Below are 18955 nucleotides of genomic sequence, written 5' to 3' on the forward strand. Positions count from 1 at the left end.
GGAAAGAAGAGAGCTTTCGATAAGATTACCGCAGCAGTTCGCTGTGAATTCCAGACCACTTCCTCTTGCACCTGATAATCACTGATGCTAAGCCCGGCCTCCACGCTTGCAAAGGTCTATTGGTGTCATGCCTTTGCCATTCCTTTGACATGCAAGCCAGCTCTGGCAAAGGAGTGCACCTCTTGGGCTAAAAGGCTTCCAACAGAGTTACGTTGGAGTTATTTTGACACCCTCTCCCATGTGAATACCCCCTCTTAAAGTATTCAAACTAGAGGATTGCGAAGGGGAATTATAGGAAATAATAATTTTTTAAATGTAATTTCTGGCAGACTTTTCTCGCACTACCGTGTCCACCTTGGTGATGCAGTAGACAGCGTGTCAGTCTAGTAATCCCTACACCCTTTACAAGCATCGAGGTCATATCTGCAGCTACCATTGTAGACACGTACGGTGGGGTCCACTGTTAAAGGGAACACCCCTGTGTGCAGGTCTCACTGTGCTCCACATTCATGTACTGGCCTAAGCTATGTTACTGTGCAGCTCGGGGATGCAGAAAGGTGTCGGTGCGATGCAACAAGGGTCATCTGCTGCAAAGCCTAGCTGTCTATAATAGACAGAGGAAAAACATTTCCATGTGGTCTACACCCATGCGTTTCCTTTAACAGTAGGCCGCACTGTACCGCTGAAGGCTTGACAGCCGACCTGTCTCCCTTCATGGGGACCCCATTTGTGGCTCCAAATCAAACAGTCTCCCTTCTCCAGGGGGAGTTCTGCGCGGTTGTGCCACCTTGTTGCATGGTGCATCCGCCGTTGAGGTGGATCTGTTTCCCCGCTCGAATGCTCCCTTTACGCGTGGTGGAATCAGCTATGAACCGGACGACTACTACTATTGCCCGCTGTCGCACCGTAAGCCCTTCTCAGGCAGCACCCTCTCTGTCCTCAACCCCCCCCTACCGTGATATGAGAGGGGGTTGCCGTGTGGCTCCCCCCTCCCATTCCGTTGGGGGATGGACACGGGGTGTTGTGGACGACGAAGGCACTTAGACTTGCCCGCAGGGCCAGGCCTGCCTGACACGCGCCAACCTCCCCCTGGGTTTGTGCCCATGAACTCTCAAGGCTACCTGCCGCCGGAGATCCCCCCGGAGGCCCTTGAGTGCCTGGTGCCCACCATGCCGTACTACGAGCTGCCTGCAGGCCTCATCGTGCCCCTGGTCAAGGTATGTTTCTATGCCTTAGCACTAACAATGCACATGCCTGTTGTGTTAGTGGGGCCAGGTTGCTTTGACATCACAGCACGACAATGGGCAATGCGGGGGGGGGGGGGGGGGGGTAATAGTAGGCACTGAGATGGAGTAAGTGGCATTCATGCTGGAACATAGAAAGAAATAGCCAGGCTGTATATATCCTCGGACTGCAAGAGGCACAGAACCATGCTGCATTCATAACCAGGGTCATGTGAGCACTGAACACGGAACATGTGTTGTGGAAGTTAAAAAAAATTAAATTATGGGGTTTTACTTGCCAATATCACTTTCTGATTATGAGGCACGCCATAGTGACCACCTACCTGGGGTTCTTTAACGTGCACCTAAATCTAAGTACGCGGGTGTTTTCGCATTTCACCCCCATCGAAATGCGGCCGCTGTGGCCGGGATTTGATCCCACGACCTCGTGACAACATTCGATAACACCGATAACATTCCAGAAACTTCAGATACGTGCAGGCGCGTCCTGCGCTGTGCAATAACATTTGTTAGGCAGTGAAACATGTCGCCCGATAAAGACAAACAAGTACACGGGTCAATATGTAAAGAAATTTTTACACAAAAGTCGTTGCAGACCTTAACTTACTTGCCACCAAACGAGCTTAGTGGCACTTTTCTATGACTACAGGATTTGGCACAACATTCACAGTGGATCACTTGCATTCGTGACCAAAGCAAGGTGTTTCACATACTGGTACACAGAAGGGCATAAATAATATGTCATTTGATGAAGTATTGTTGTGGTTGTACTGTAGCTGTTGTAGTTGTGCGTAAAGTAGTTACCCCGTAAAAGTCATCGCACACCAAAGGCGACTGCACTGTAAGGTGCATGGAGTGAACGCGCCACTTGCGTAGCTTATATGGCGTAGCTTATATGGCGCTGCCTGCTAAGTACTGTATTTATTCGAATGTAAGGCGGTTTTCTCCACTATCCCTTGCCTCAAAGTCTTTTTCTCGAGGCCAATAGGTTCAGCTACAGTTTCAATATGGTGGCGGTAGCACCACATTTTCACTGATCCAGATTTTAGATGGCAGCGCAAATCGTAGCAACTAACAAACCTTGGCAGACAAGGCAGTACCATATTTTTGCATGTATAACCTGCACCAAGAATGTCAAGATTGTAATAGTAAAGGCAGGGTAGAGGCTATACATTAAATTTGCCTTAAGGCGTGACTTCACAACAGCATGAATTTCACCTTGTGGTGTGGCTCCGTGGGCAGCGCATGCAGCCATAGAACCACACTTTAAGGGGATGTTTTCACCAACCCAGTTTTGTTTTCTTGTAGGGATGGGGAGGGAAGGGACTTTTGATTATTCAATATTTCGAGCAATCCCTGCTGAGTCAGAATAATCCGTTGGTCACTCTATATTGCCTTATATTAGCATGCATATTCAAGTTCTTTTTCTTGTGTCCCTTAACTGGGCACCCTCGCCTTTTAATTGTAACTGCCTCATAGTTGAATTTTATTCAACAGAAGCGATGTGATGCTTCACCTCCTTATCTTGTTCTCTCAATGCGCGCCTGCAGCTGGAGGACAGTGACTACAGGCCACTAGACCCCCAGGACCTGCGCCTGCCTCCGCCGGCGCCCCCCAGTGAAGCCCTGATGCAAGCAGTGGAGATGTTCTACAGTCCGCCATCCCATGAGCGGCCACGTAACAGGTTAGTCCAACACATTGCAGGTTGTTCCACGAAGTTTTGGGCAGAGGCTTAAAAGGAAACTGACGGGTTCAATTCCTAGTTTCTGCCGGAAGAGCAATGCTTTTCCTGCCACTGTCTTTCTCTTTCGTTTACTTCTTTAACCCTTTAAGGACGAGGCATAAAAATATCTTAAATAAATGCTTATATTTCGTTAAAATGTGTGAAATGCATTGAGCATGAGAATATTCAAAAGAAAAATGTTTGGCAGAAACTTCTTCAGCAGGGATTGACTGCTGGGCTAATTGGTTCATGGTCAGATGAAGACCGCGCTGCCACACACGGGACAAGACAAGAATGAGCACACAGAGAGCAGCGCGTATGTCTGTGTGCATTTTCTTGTCTTGTTCCATGTGGTAGCACTATTTTCATCATTTTCAGCAGTAGCAGCGCAACACCAGGCAGAACACTGGAAGTAAGCTTTGCCCCAAGCCACCTATGGCTTCATCTGGCACTTGTACAGGCAGTCCTTGTCGGATGTGAAACTGAAGCGTACTTTGTATTTTGTTTATTTCCATTTGTAGATTTTGTAGCTGTCTTTCTTCTACAACTGTGCATGTAAAACAAAGCCAGTTGCGCACCAAACTTCTTTTTCCTCGTCCTCTGTTCCTGGTGTTATCCAGCAAGTGATGCTTGCTGTCAGTCATTCAGTGTTTGCCAAAGACATTCAGATGTATGCCAAAATCTGCAAGAAGAAATATATTTCTCTGGTGTGTTGTTTGTTGGCGAGACTCATCCATGAAGGGTTAATCCAGCGTATAATCGTCAACTCCATACTATAGTACCAGATATTTCCTGCTTGTTCTGTGTTTTGTATCTATCTCTGTGCTCACAGTCTTGCTCTTGTATGTTATGTTCAAGCAGTGCATCATGCTGAAGGCAACAAACTGCTGCTGGTCACTTATACAGCCAAACTCTTATAAATTGAACACGTGTAAAGTTCTCTTGACTTAGTTTTTAAAGGAACATACCGCATATACTAGTATAATGAACGTGCTTGCATAATAAACGCACCCCCAACTTTTCTCTTGAATATTTGGATATTCGTTTTCACCCACATAATAATTGTACCCCCAACTTTGCTCCTGTGCAATGCCATGATCGAAAATCTTTGCTGTAGTTTTTCAGAGAGGCTAAGACCGTTTCCTCTCATGAATTTGTTTACAGCAAGCCTTAGTCTCTATGCCAATTGCTGTGTTATAAATTCTACGGCTAACTTATATAGGCTGCACATCCACGCTAGCAGCAAACGTGCCGTGGCAGCAAACCGGCAGGAGCAGTAAGCTTGATTATTGAGAAGCTGACAGCAAAGCCATGACGAGAGAACACAGTAAGAACAGGCTGCACATTATCACGGTCGCTGTGGACCTGACAGAAAGAATGACCGCGATGATGCTTAGCCTGTTCTTACCGCATGCTTGCCGTCAGTGTCGTCGCACCTCGCAGACTTGAGAGGGCAAAAAATGCGAAACTGCTCCCTGCAACTGCAACTTTACTCTGACGTAACACCAGAGAGTGCGCGCCCTAGGCATGGACAGGCGCAGCTCACGGTAGAGTCCAAGTGAAGGTCGGCGTTTGGTCAGCATAGTGGGCACATTCGGGCATAGTGTTGAATTTGCGTTGATGTGTGTCTGTTGCTCGCTTTTCTGCATGTGTATTTGGTGTCGCTGTGCGTGATGGGGCCTAAGTCGAGTTATACACCTGCCGCGAGATAGAGAGCTTTATCTGATTACAAAACGGAAACGATGGACAGACACCAATAAACTTTTAACATGCCGATGAGCAGGACGGTCGAGGAAAGAGGCGCACACAGCGTGCTTGTCAAAACAACAGGTGCAGAAAAGCAAGGCTTCAACGTGATGCTTGCTGTAATGGCAGATGGCCAGAAGCAGCTGCGAGAACAAGCTGTTGTGGAGCCACATTGTGGATGAAGTGGCCAGCGAGCTGGATGACAGGTCTGGTGATTCCGATGCAGAGTGAAGAGAAATAAAAACACTGTTACAGTTTACAAATTGCATGTGTGTTTTACTGCAAAGGCAAGTTATCTAATGCATTTTTCAAATCATTACCTTCTTACTTTTCAATTTTTGCTGTTTAGAAAAAGTTTCCATAAAATTTACCCCGCATAATAAATGCACCCTCCGACATTGATTTGGTTTTTCGTGAAAGAAGAGAAGTGTGTTCATTATGCGAGTATATACGGTAAAAGGCCACCGCTCGACATTTAGGTGGATATTGCAACACAGTGAAAGCACGTGTTAAGACTGGCACAGACACACAAGTTGTGCTGGCAAATGGCTACACGAGTCTTCCTTCCTTTCTTTTGTTTTTCCCTTTCACGGCGAGCACTTAAGCCCACGTGGGAAAGCCAACTTACACACTCATTTAGCACTGCATGGAGTTCAGTCTTTTCACGTGGGTAAAATTTTGGTACGGTTTAACCGTGCATATTGCTTTGGGTTCTTGCTGCAGCTTCACAATGTTCTGCAATTGATTTAACTGGGTTCATTATAATTCGGTTTGAGTGTACCAGTAAATGTTGAATAAACGGACATAAAAAAAGTCCATCACGTCAACCTTGTTCTTGCAAATGCAGTCAAACCGCGATATAACAAAGTTGTACTTGCACTAGAAAACTTCATTAGATTGCAAATTTTGTTACATCGAGGTTTTAATGTTTCAGCGTAAAAATAATTTCACAAGTTCCCAGAACACACCTGGAAGCACTTATTAACCCTTTCGCTGTCGGACGTTTCTGGCCGTGACGCACCCCCAGTGTCGGCTTGGTTTCAGGGAACGAGCATAACAGGGAATGAACATAGCAATTTAGTTTTGATTATAATTGGTATACAAATAACATAGTCAATGCAATATGCACATTTCAGTGTTCTGCAGCTGTTGTTAGTAAACATCATCATCATCATCAGCCTGACTATAAAATCCGTTCAACATCCGAATCTGACGATGCGGAACCCTCTTCCTCTCATGCGACTTTGTCGAGTCCGAATCCGAGCTCGGCTCGTATTCTGAATCTGAATTCAGCCACCGCTCCCATGAGCAGACGAAGGTCCCGCGCGCCGAGCCATCCGAAAGTAACCGCGCACAGGGAGGATGCGCTTTCAGTCGCCCGCGCAACGGAGAGAAATGGGACGTTGTGTGATCAAGAAGACAGAGGGAGATGGAAAAAGGCTAAACAAAGTTCGAAGGGCTTTACGTTTACTGCTGCAAGTCGGAAGCGAGGGTGCGGCAAGAGAGCGAAAGCACCAATCGAGTCACCCTTTTTGGAGAGGCAACGGCACGTGCGCCTGAACTTGACGCGCCGTAGCAGGCACACCAACAGAAGAAAAATAAAAACCTTCAAACCAGCGGAGATTACAGAACAACCCTTCAACCCATAACCACACGCGCGCGACGCGTGATCCAGCGAACGCGGAGCCACCGCGCCACTCAGCAAAGAGAAAGTGGGGAGTGGCAGTCGCACCGTACTCTTCAATACATGGATTAACACAGGTCGGGGCGAATATACGAACTTGTAGAAAGAGTCAACAGATGGCGTGGCCAATCCAGGAGCGCCTGCTTTGCGCTCAGGCGCGACATTTTGAACGCACGATAGAGAACGTACCGGTACGTCAGTGACACCGTGGGGGGGAAGCGCTATGACGTACCGGTACGTCCGTGACAGCGAAAGGGTTAACAATTTGTGAGAAGGTCTGGTCATAATAGCATGGTTATTAGCGCCACCACATATGGTGCAGATTACACAGAGAGCAGTGCTTCGGCATGGCTCACAGTGTTCAAGGTTTGTGTGTGTTGCACCACGTTGCGCTGTCAATCTTGGACGGGATGGCTGACTGCGCATAGTGTCTGCAGCCATCATCAGATGATGCCCAGAAACTAAAACAAAAGTGTGACAGGATATGGGTATTCATCCACAGCAAAAAAATTTTGCAGTATCATTCTAAAGGCAGGTCATTGATGGCGAAGCAAAAGGAGAACTACACGAAGTAAAGTTCGTAGTTTAATGGCTGTCATGCTTGCTTAGGCAAGCATGAACAGATCTGTCTGAATCACTCACTGTCACAGTGCGAGCAAACACTTCGTACATTGTCTCGGAAACATGAGATTTACGCGGCTGTCAGCACTAGACAGACGGGAACACAATGCGCATCAAGGTGCCAACCACTCTGCTCGCCCTTCGCTCTTGCCACAGATGACCTCCAAGATATGGTGCTTGGCCTGCTTATGAACAGTTATGGGTAGCCATGGCAAAGGTAGAAGAGGAGATGTGTGCGCTAGGGAAGAGGGCAGAAGGGTGTGCGTCTCCTCCCCCTTCCCGTCAGCACATGGTTGATCATGTTACCGCACGTTCACCACCCTCTCCACCCACTTTGCACCGAAGAAATCAAGAGCTCTCGTGTTTCTTAGAGCGCGCTGAGCTCCCGCATGCCCTGAAGCCTCTGCAAGTTGTTTACCAACGCGACAAATGGCGAAACACGCAGGGGTGTTTCATGCGTGCCATATCCCGGCATGCACGCCACTAAAAAGTTTCATGCAGAAGGACTCTTGCAAGTAACTTTTGCTTTGGCCGACACATTTATAGTTTCTTGCTAGATTTACTAGCCATACAGGCTCCAAGTACGAGCTTGAAATGGCTGGAAACTTTGTTAAATCGAAACTGTGTCACGAAATTACTTCATTAAATTGTGAAAAATGTATGTACGCTTTTTAATGGAACTAAGATCAGGAGATGAAGATAGTTTGTTAAATTTTCGAATTTCGTTGAATTGAGGTTCATTGTGTTGAGACTTGACTGCACACTCTTGGGATTTTTCCCTCGGTTAACCTTGTCAATTGTGTCTGTTGGCTTTTCCTGATGAGTGCATGTCTTCTCTTTCTCAGCGAAGGGTGGGAGCAGCTGGGCCTGTACGAGTTCTTCAAGGCTAAGAGCCAGCACGTGCGCAAGAGGCCCTCCTCTGACGAGGAAGGGGAAGGGAATGGTCGGGGCCGCAGTGAACGGGAGGACCAGCAGTCCAACCGGCGAGCCAAGGCCAAGGAAGGTGAGGATCAGATGCAGCTCAGGGAGGACCCCAACCGGCGGAAGTACCGTGAGAGCAAGAGGTGAGCCACTTTCCTTGCACTGTGCACGATATTCGAGGTTACGCCATGCTGTTTCTGCGCCAAGGCTGTGCGGCTTGATTTCTTTTGTATTGTGAAGAGTGTGTTCTATGTTTACTCGAATCTGGTATGCCCTCGATTGTGATGCGCACCTGATTTTCATGGCCAGAAAAGACAGACGCAGTGCTTTTTAACCCCCAAACCTGGTTTTCATACTTCAAGAAATGCAGGATGCAGTGCTGTAGACTGTTCATTTTTGTGAGAATTTCAGAAAGAAGCAGCTATATTTTCCTACTTGGAAAAATATTGCGTTCTAACCACAGTTGGTTGGGCATCACTTATCAACACTGTTGGAGGCCAGCTTATCACTATCACCAGCCCGGACCATCACACTTTTGGTGCCATCCATAAAATTGAAATCCCACATTTCTGAAACACCTTGCAGTCCATGACAACCCAACGAATTTACAGAACTGGTGTAGCCAATGTACTAGCACCACAGCTACTGCAACTGCAGCCAATTTATGGATTGGATTACAGCAACCTTTAATGCCGATAGTACCTTGCTACTGTTGTAGTTTTGGTTTTGTACCCCTTTCTTACACGCGTGTCATTTTTTAGTAAAGCTTTCTGGAAAAAAAAAGCGTGCATTAGGATCCAGTAAATAAGGTGATTTTGCTTAAGATTTCGTTTTAGAAGTCGGCAGTTTTCTCATTACATAGAAAAAATAAACAGCACACTGCTTTTCTATGCCCCATTAGTCATGCAGTTACCGTTGAGTTAGGTTTCATCATAATTGTATGTTGTTTCTGTTTCTGCCTGATTTGAGCAATGCTGAGAGTTCATGCTTGAACAAAATGGCAATATGAATTCATGAGTCAAGTGGTGTAAAGAGTGAAGTGGCCTCCACCCCGCAAGGCCTCTTACTGCAGAGAAACCAGCTTTGAGAGGGCATTTTAGCGAGCTACTCGCATACTCAGGGACAGTTCTTGAACCTTGTTGTAAGAGCCATATGCAGGTTATGTGCAGGCTATATGCATTCTATAAAAGCTATCTAAAAGGAAAGGCTGCAGCCAATGTAACTAAAAAATCCGACTCCAAAACTTTGTTGGGCTCCAATCACACTGTAGGTATCCACGTTACACTGACTCACCTTTTCTGGTAAAACCCTGTCATGTGCTGGGTATACAACTGTGTGCCCCAAGATAGTGTACCAAAGCAAAAGCACTGATGAAAATAATGCTTAAAACGTGCCATACACTGTATTTACCCTAAACTAACATGCACCTCTTTTTTACTGGAATACGGGTCCGAATACGGGCCTCTGTGTACGATTGAATGCGAAACCAAAACCGCCTTTGCGACGTTGGCAACAGCCACAGGCAGCTTCATCGTTTTTGCAAGATGGAAATGGAGCGTATGTGTTTTCGTGATTTTTGATGTGTGTTCATTTTGTGTTCCACTACGATCTGGAGCTGTATTCTCGATCAGTCATTTGAATATACCATCACTTTCACAAGGTTGGGGGCGACTTGGCACTGGATGCACCGGTATATAAGGCTGCCAGCACTTCTAGTGCTGTACCAAGCTGCTATCTGCGCACTGTGCCAGGAACGTTGTTGGCCACAACAAGTCCAGTGCAGAGTTACGTAAAATCTTGCAAAAGTGATAATAGTATCTCTAGAAGTGATCGATTGAGAATACTGACAATGTTTGCTTGGTATCCGTGGCCAGTGAAGCATAAATTGGGACAATGACGCGCCACTTTTTCATTAAAGTTCATTAAAGTTCATTAAAAAAATGTTCCCTTCTGTGAAGGTTGATTCTGCATGCCTCATTTTTTCTTAAGTGAACGTGTGAGAGTCATGCCATAGTTTTCTTTTATTGGGGGTATCGGGGCATGTTACATTCAGCTGCATTGTTATCTTGTTACATTAAACCTGTGGAAATGGGGTGTGCGTTAGATTCAGGGCACATTAGAATCAGGTAAATACTGTACTCAACTCTAACGTGTCAATTATAATGCTGTGCCCTGATTTTCACACTTTAAAAACTGCAAAATGCAACACCGTCGATTGTTCTCTCACGAGATTTTCATTGTAAGGAAGCACAGTCTGGGCCAACTAAAACAAAGAATTTGCAGAATATGTGCGAAGTTTAATGAATTTACTGAGCAGGCAGAAACAACATTGCAAACTCGCAGCCCCCCCAGCCGCAGTGATGGCTTGGATTGGATGACAACAATTTTCAGTGGTCTCAGTAAACTTCTAACACTTCCAGTACGAAAAAACATGGCCTTCGAGACAATGGGTGGTATTCTTGGGCAATCACTTTTGGTGGCACTTTCACTTTTGCGAGATTTTGCTGGACTAGTGGCAGATGCGTCAGCGTCTACTGGCGACAGCATTTCTGGCACAATGCCAAGCACACTTACAGAGTACAGTGTCAGGAACACTGTCACCCGTAGACGCCGCAACATCGGTGCTAGTCTAGCAAAATCCAGTGAAAGTGAAGATATCTCTGAAGGTGATTTCCCGAGAGTGCTGCCCCAGTTCTCATTACTTTGAGGTCGCTGAATGTGCGATTTGGACACAAGCTATTGGTGTTGTCTAATGGTTGCAAGCTTTCAGCCCTCGCAGAACTTTCCAACCTTTAGAGTATGTCAAAGCTTCAAGATTTGGGGGTGGGATTTGGGTACCATATATTGCAGCTTTGATTTTGTACTTGATTCTGAAGTGCATGTAATAGTTTAGCAACTTATTCTGGAAATAAAATGTGTGTTAGTATTGAGTAAATAACGTCACATATTGAAACACTTCTAAGTTAAGTTTAGCTTCGAATTCGAAGGATATGTGCAAAGTGTTTTGTGAAAGGAGTTGGAAGGTTCATTGCTTTGGCATTGCAATGTTGCAGTCCCCCAAGTGCAAAGCACGATGAGGAGCCCAGAAGAAAGAAGCGGAGTCGCAGTCGGTCGGAGTCGCAGTCCCCACCTCGGCGCAGCAGACGGTCAAGATCGCTTTCGAGGTCACACTCTCGGTCGAGATCCCGGTCCCATTCACAGTCTCCCTCAAGGCGGCGTTCTCCAGAACGCAGCCCCACGCCTCCTTCCTTCTTGTAAGTTTTTTTTTTTGTGTGTGCTTCTGCTTGTTCAACATAAGTGTGATACATTTGTTGCAGATGACCTCTAAGGCCAACTGGAACAAATACTTGGGCCACGTTAAATGCCTAGTTTCAGATAGCGTGTCATAGAGCAGCCTCTGTGTAAATTTCTATGTTTGAAGGCTTGCAGAAATAGAAATTTTTGATAATGATACAGTTGACTTCTGGTAGTATGACTCTGGTTAATTTTATCCCAACCGTAGGTCCCAGCCGGCACCCATGCATTTCTGTGAGCCCATACTATCATTATTTTTATTCTAAAATTGGCGTTCGCCGAATAATTGTAACATAAAGGGACAATAAAGCGAAAAATGTTTTCTTCTGCATCAGTAAATTACCGTTCTACAACACCAAAAACACCACTCTTACAACGATAAGACATTTGGTAAGCCAGAAAAAGCGCAAGAACGAAATACGGGTGGCGACGCCTACTTAAGTTCCCGCACCTGGGGGCTGTGACGTCTTGGATTTTGATGGCATCTTCTAGGGCCTGCTAATTATATATAGCGGTACAGATTGACTACATTGTGTTCTAAAGGAAGCAAATATTAAACATGGCAAGTTTCGGGAACCTTTATTCAGCCAACGCGACCCAAATGCGAAAACATACTTTGGAATCCCTGACGTCACGCTGACGTACCGGCGCTGGGGTTTCAGCACGAAATTCAAATACTTATACTTGGACCTTCATTTTCTCATCTATAAATCAAACTACTTTTTTTAAATGACTGCCTGCAGGGTTCTCAAACAATGCTTCATAAGTCTAAACTGATTTATTGTTTCCCTTTAGTGTCCCATTAAGAGGAAGCTTTAGCTCGGGTGCTCCTATCTGAATGCATGTAAAAGGAGAATTCATTTTTTTTAGCAACCACTGCACTAAATTTGACGAGGTTTGTTGCATTTAAAAGAAAAACTTAAAATCTAGTGAGTGCTCGTTTCAAATTTTTTATTTAGGTCGTCATGTTTTTATTAAAACTTTGCAAAAATTGCAAATTTTCAGAAAATGACTCAGCTATGAAAAATGATATCACAATTCGTTGAATTGAATCTGATAGTACATCTAAAGAGGACAAAATTTATACATTACACGAGCCTGAAAAAATTTTGTAATATAGAAATACAACTTTTGCAGAACCCTTGTACACAACTAACAAATTCACGTAAGATATAAATTGACATATAAAATTTGTCAGCTTTGAACGATCTAATGGATCCTGTTTACAGAACCGCGATACCTGTTCTTGATGCAAAGCTATTTGTAAACTTCATACTTCTATTTTTTTTCAAACTTTAGAATTTTTGAAAATTCTTTTAACAAAATTCAGGCCCTAAATAGAAATTCCGCTTCCAACAGTCACTTGAATTTTATTTTCTCGCCCAAATGCAACAAATTTAAAATCGGTCCAGGGGTTATCTCAGAAAAATGTTTTTGTGTTTTACATGTAATTTGAATGGAGATGGGCCCGAGCTAAAGCTTCGTCTTAATCAATCAGCATGCACGCCCCTGACCCCTATGGTGACCCAAATAGTGACAGCACTTAGTGGAAGCAGGCCTTAGCAGAGCTTAGGGGACAGTGAATAGAAGTAATCTCCTGTTGAAAACGCCTATTTTCGGCCTGCCTTAGGGAGATTCTTAAGCAGTAACGGTAGCTTACTATGTCCAATTACGGTATTTACACGATTCTAATGCACACCTTTGTTCTTGTTTTTCACGGAAATCGGGCCGGAAATCGCCTGCGCTGTGCAATCGGATACGAAACTGAAACCGCTTTCGTGGCGTTCTTATGCTTTGCCGCATAACAGGGCTGTATTGCGGCGAATCTGACTTTAGGAAGCCAATTGTCGTTGTGCAAATCATTTTTCTTTGCTAAAAAATCGACGTGCATTAGGTTTCTACTTTGTTTAGGAGCTTTAATGTAACTTCTACGTTAGTTTTCTACTTGGACGCAAAAACCGGTACGCGTTTGTTTCGGGGGCATGTTAAAATTCAGGCAAATATTACCAAATGAAACAGCGGTGTGTTTCGACGTTGTTTTTTTTTCTGCAACTTGCTTAATTCGACCCGCCGGATAATTCGTCGGTGCCGTCAGGGTCAAATTAACAGAAGTCAACTGTATAAGAATAACTTATTTCCATCAGTACAGCGCGATCAAGGAGGGGAGAACTAGAAGCAAGAATCCGCTGATTAGGTTCTCACATCCTATACATTGGGCAGTTGTGGGTTGTGCAACATTCAAAAATGAAATTAAAGAAGAGAAATGGTGCCGTTAGTGTTCGTTGGAAGTGACACATACCCGGAAGGCATTTTATTTGAAAACCTTGCAAAATTTTTCAGGAGAACATGGATCATGACTGATATAAAATTTTTACAGTATATGTCTGGTGTAGAAAACTGCTGCTTCTCAGAGGACGACTTTGCTATTGGTGGAGAGCACTGATTAATTTGACATCTAAAGAAGTTGACTCAGCTATCATGTTTCATTGGCATTTGTAATAGGAGTGAAAGGTCTTGTAAAAGGGCAGATGGTCTTTCGACTGAAATTGTAGGTTTTATGCTGTGTATGTAGGAAGCGAAACAAACAATGGAGTGAAAGCATTGTGTAGTGCCTAGAGATGAAGATTTGTCTATTCCCAGTGGTTCTTCGTACGGTGGCGACCCCAGGGATTCAAGGTTGGACGAGTCCAACAAGGGTCATCAACTCCTCCGTAAAATGGGTAAGGAAGCACGTCAAAAACTGTCGTACTACTTAGTACCTTATGTCTACTTAATACTTATGTCTCTGAAGTAATGTCTACCTAATACGTCTCTGAAGTTCTCCCACTTGGAAGGAGCACAGTGCAGTCTGTTGTATTAAAACAGTGTTTGATGATGTGAATGTGTAAGTTAGTTTGTTTTTCATATTCTCACAGCAGAGTGATGAAGAAAGAGCACTACCAGAAAGAGTGGAGTGAAGAATCTGACTTTTATTCAGCAAACTCAAAAAGCAGGGTAATAGTAGTGTGAATGATAGTGGCGAGCACGCTTGGTGATCATTGAATCTGACCTCACAGTCAAGTTCTTTCACTATTTATTCATGTGCCGCTATACATTGTAAAGCAATTGCTGGTACTCGTACAGGTTTCAGATTGTGCAACAATATTTGCTAGGGGTGTACGAATACTTAAATATCACTGAACCGAATTGAATAGTTTGCGTTCGAATAATTAGATTCATGAATTAAATGCATGTATCCTCTACTTGATTTTTGTGTAATACAGTAGCTGACTGGTGATTTGGATACCGATAATTTGGACATGCTTGATTATTTGGACAGCTCTGTGGCACTGCCCGTAGACCCAATGAATAAGGATGACCGAACTTTCAGACACCTAACAGTGCACCATGCGATAATTGGGACTCCGACTGTATGACTGCGTGCTAATTTGGTTACAGAGTCGAGCAGAAATAGCTATACTCTCGTTAACGGCATGGTCGTCGGCCATGTTGCTGGCGCCTCCTCAAAACCGAAACTAACGAAGCCTGGTCGATCTAATATTCGCCAATGAAGATTCCGTGCATGCATTTACTTCACTTTCATTTATCTGTATCTACCCTACAAGGGTAGAGATACAGGCTGCGATTTTGTAGTGACACATTTCGCTTAATTCTATGCACCTCTTATCATCGAACGCTCACAACCAGCTGATACCACTGATCACGTGTGTGGAGTGTCGCTCTGACCACTGATGAAGCACAAAAATTGTAAAAAGGAATAGCGTAAAAGACATTGTTACAAAATTGCGGCCACAGGTTGTCTAGCAATGTGCTGCTTGGTACAGCAATGTGTTGACAACCTTGTGCCATATACTTGGACGATCACTTTTGAAGACTAAGTCGAACACACTTATAACGATCCCAGATATAATGATCTATCGGTTATAACGACCACATTTCAGTACATTTACAATTTTCCGACCCTCCCTACAGAAACTGCTTCCAGATATAACGAACATTTTTTAAATAGCCGTATTGCTACAACAAACACTTTGAACCCAGTCACGGTGCGGGAACGCACCGGGAGCAAAAATGACACCGAAAACCTGCTTTTTGGGCCAAAATACTGCCGAATTGTAACTGTTGATGCCAGCTTCAGTGCGGTTAATTTTTGATCATTTCTAAGGCTGAGTCCATATATATAATGATTTACTCATATAATGACCAATTTTCGCAGAACTGGCAAGTTCATTATGAACGGGTTCAACTGTATTACTGTTTTTTTACCATGATCCTGTTGAAAATGTATTAGAAAGGTTCTACTACAACATAATGTCAGTAATTCTTTAGCTCCAGAGGGAAAATAGCGTTTGTGTCCAACTTTCTATTGATAAAAAATATTTTGCAGACCTTCATATTCTAGAACTGAGCTGTAATCAGTGCTGGCACATTAATTTAAAGATTGCTTTAATAAGAGCAGATTGTAATGTATGTATATCTTGGTTTCTGTGTACCTAAGTTACTGACTGATAACTTGCGGCATTTTTCTTATGCATAAGAAAAATGCATTGCATGAGCCTGTGCCGTGCCATGTTTTTTTGCCCAAGATTTGCAAGGTCTTAAAGATTGTGATAAATTTTTTCGTATTCAATATTTGGCTTTGTTTTCTTGATTCCATTGCAAATATATCATTTGGTATTTGCACACCCCTAGTGTTTGTGTTTACAGTCTGACTAGGCCCGTATCTCGCACCTTAGGATGTCCAAGACATTGTGGATACAGAAAGCTTGTCTTGTGCCAAGCAAAAACATGTAACAGCAATAATTCAGTGAAAAAAGTTCTCGGGGTGAAAAGTAAGGAGTACACGCATGGGGTATTTAACCATTAGAGAATAGTTGACACAGGCATAAGAGATGTTCGCTAAACTCAAGAATAAATCAGTTGATTATCAGTGCTTTACGTTGCCTCTTGTGCGTGATATGCCTGCTTCTCCGCATCATCATTCATGATGCTTTCTATTGCAACGATAAAACATTGTTTAGCATCTTAAGCAAGTGATACCATATGGGTCAAAAGAACGTGGTTTGGACCCATATGGTGTATCATAAAACAACATAGTTCAATGATACTGTACACAATAGTTTCCAAATTCAGTACGATATATCAAAGAATCTTCTCTAGTCATGCAAGGCTTTGACATTGTGTATCTTGTACAGCTAGGCTGAAAGTATTGCTTATAAAAAAAAACTAAGCTGTTATGATATTTAGGCAGGGACTCAAACATTTCTTTCTTTTTACGTATTATTTGGTAGACGTGTTGCTGGCCTTCTGCAAATAGTTCAAGTTAAAGGTTTAACTCCTCGCCTCAGAGAGACAATGCAAGAAAAATGCTTTGTTGAAGGAGCCGGAATTGAAGGCTCCGCACTGCTTTTTCAATAAGTTTGTTTCTACATGTGAAGACTAACAAGCACTTCATAGACAGAGGCAAATGTTAAATTAATCATGGTCTAACTTAACGAGTGTGTCAGAACGGAACGAAAATAAAAATGAAAAAAAGGAATTTTTGACCAGAACAAAAATGTAACCGAAATGTTATTTATTATTTTGTTGCAGAGTGAAACCGAAATATTTTTCATTGGTATTCGGTTCAACAGGAAAGTTGGAAATCCGAAATAATTTACGTCAGGCAACGTCAGTATTAGCGCGTATCTCAGGCAGGGATAGTGCAAGCGATAATTGGTCAAGCGCTCAAATAATCAAAGCCTGCCACTTGATGCTCTAGCAGATCGGCATCATAGCAAAACCCAGGTATTGCGTGCTGAAGAGCTTATCGTTTCATTTTCTACAGGTGCGATTTGTGACTGAAGTTTTACCGTTCCTTTAAGTTTGTTTTATCGGAATAGTGGTATCGTATTTCGGCGAGTACATTTCACAACTTGCTGTCTCTAAGATAACGCTCAGTACCTTGACTCAAGCCACTGAGCGGGACCTCAGAATTCATAATTAAATTATTGAGAACAATAAATACTGGTTTTATTGTTACTCTGCTCGGAAAAGTTTTGCACACAAATAAACACCGTTACGAACCGTTACATATCTTTTTTCATTCCGGAGCATAACCGGAACGGAACTTTTTCACTGGAACGAAACTAAAGCCAGAACGAAAGACATTCGTTTCGACACCCTGAACCTAACCTACTAAAACGGATCATTCTATAGAAACTGGGTGAATCACTACTCTTTCATGCATAAAAGAAATTCTATAAGTACTAATCAATATTTCTCAAATTTCATGTGAAGAATGGTGGGACTTATTGTGACTTATCGCTGTAAGCAATGTTATAGCATATTGTCAGCTATAGTCTAAGCAAGCCTAAGCTAACCTAATAGGTATATGAATAATTTAAAGGAATTAGGGGAACCACTAGTCTTTTCAGCCCAAAAGAAGCTTTGCACTTATCGTAAAATCCTGAGATGGCCCACCTAAAATCGGGAGACAATAGAGTGAAAATGTGAGGTCATCTAGCTTTCAGTGTGGTGGGTAACTTTTAGGTGGGTAATTCTCAATTTCTTAAAGCCGGTAGCTTAGTCAGGGGTAGGTTATCATTTGGGGGTGGGGCATCTCTCGGTATTTTACGATATTAATCTATCAATGTTGTCGAAATTTCAGTGCTGGTAGTGATGGATTTTAACAATTGTCTGATGCAAATGTCTGACTGGCTCCTACTGACTCACTGGTAATGTTCAGGGTGGGGAGGTGCTGGTCTCGGCGCAGCCGAGCAGGGCATTCAAGACCCAATCCACCCGGGTGACATCCGAGACCGGCAAGACCTCTACAAGGGTGTCGGAATCAACCTGCACGACCCATACGAAAACTTCCGCAAGAGCAAAGGCCAGGCATTCATCAACAGGATGAAAGCGCGGACAGAAGACGTCAAGTGAAGATGTCGCATCCCTCGACCTGCAACCATCGCGAGCAAGCTCGCATTCGTCACTTCTTTCTACTTGCCAGACAAGTTCCAGACATTGTGTGTGTGTCCATTTGTTGGTGTCCCATCTAGAGGAAGAACCCCATCCCCGCTTCCTCGCCCGTTGTTTCACGTGCTTCGTCTTTTTAATTTTTACGTCCATTTCCTGACCTGAATGCAAGGTGGGACTGGACTGTCATTGCTCATGTGACTTGGAAGTGGATTGTGGCCGAGGCAAATGAAGTGAACTGTGCTGAAACTCTGTACAAAGCAAAGCTGGCATTAATTAAATGATATTTCTGGGCAAAGCTGTTACAGTTGCTGTTTTGCGATTCAACTTGAGAGAACATGAGAAACCATGCTGTGCAGTGTGCCAACATGTTTAATTATTTAAAATTTCTTTTTAGCACTATCTGCAAGCATGAAGTCATTTTACATCTGTGAGGTGTTCATGGCCAACTGCAACTAAACTTGGGATTGCATAAGAAGCCTAGTTGAAGGTAGTGTAGGTATATAGGAGCCTCCATGGAAAATTTGACTTCTGAAGTATAAGCATAAGCGTCACAAAAAGCTTACAAAAATAGCCATTCGAACTGAAAAAGCACTGCCATTACCGCTCGGTAGAAGTGTGGCGCATAGCCTAGAGCGTGGAACTCGACGGCATGACCTCCGAGATAAGGGGACACCTGCAGTGCTTTTAGAGAATCTCGGAAGTGGCACGCTTGGACTTGCATCATAGTGACAACCACTAGGTGTATGCGTCGTCCGCTAAGTA

General features: G+C 43.8%; 1 protein-coding gene across 3 annotated transcripts in view; it reads left to right on the top strand.

Annotated features, from left to right (window-relative positions):
* Window positions 1-18488, top strand: part of LOC126519805 (calcium homeostasis endoplasmic reticulum protein-like) — a 51745-nt gene extending 33257 nt beyond the window's left edge. For 2 of the 3 annotated variants that reach the window (XM_055065422.2, XM_055065423.2), the window contains exons 16-21: window positions 1057-1217; window positions 2795-2928; window positions 7864-8082; window positions 10993-11193; window positions 13874-13953; window positions 17961-18488. In XM_055065422.2, the coding sequence (XP_054921397.1) occupies window positions 1057-1217; window positions 2795-2928; window positions 7864-8082; window positions 10993-11193; window positions 13874-13953; window positions 17961-18154 (989 nt within the window). In that variant the 3' untranslated portion in view covers window positions 18155-18488. The remainder of the gene's footprint in view (window positions 1-1056; window positions 1218-2794; window positions 2929-7863; window positions 8083-10992; window positions 11194-13873; window positions 13954-17960) is intronic. The other variant, XM_050169109.3, reaches the window with a different exon arrangement.
* Window positions 18489-18955: the final 467 nt, after the last annotated feature.

Source organism: Dermacentor andersoni, chromosome 11 (assembly GCF_023375885.2).
Source record: "Dermacentor andersoni chromosome 11, qqDerAnde1_hic_scaffold, whole genome shotgun sequence".
Classification (NCBI taxonomy): Eukaryota; Metazoa; Arthropoda; class Arachnida; order Ixodida; family Ixodidae; genus Dermacentor; species Dermacentor andersoni.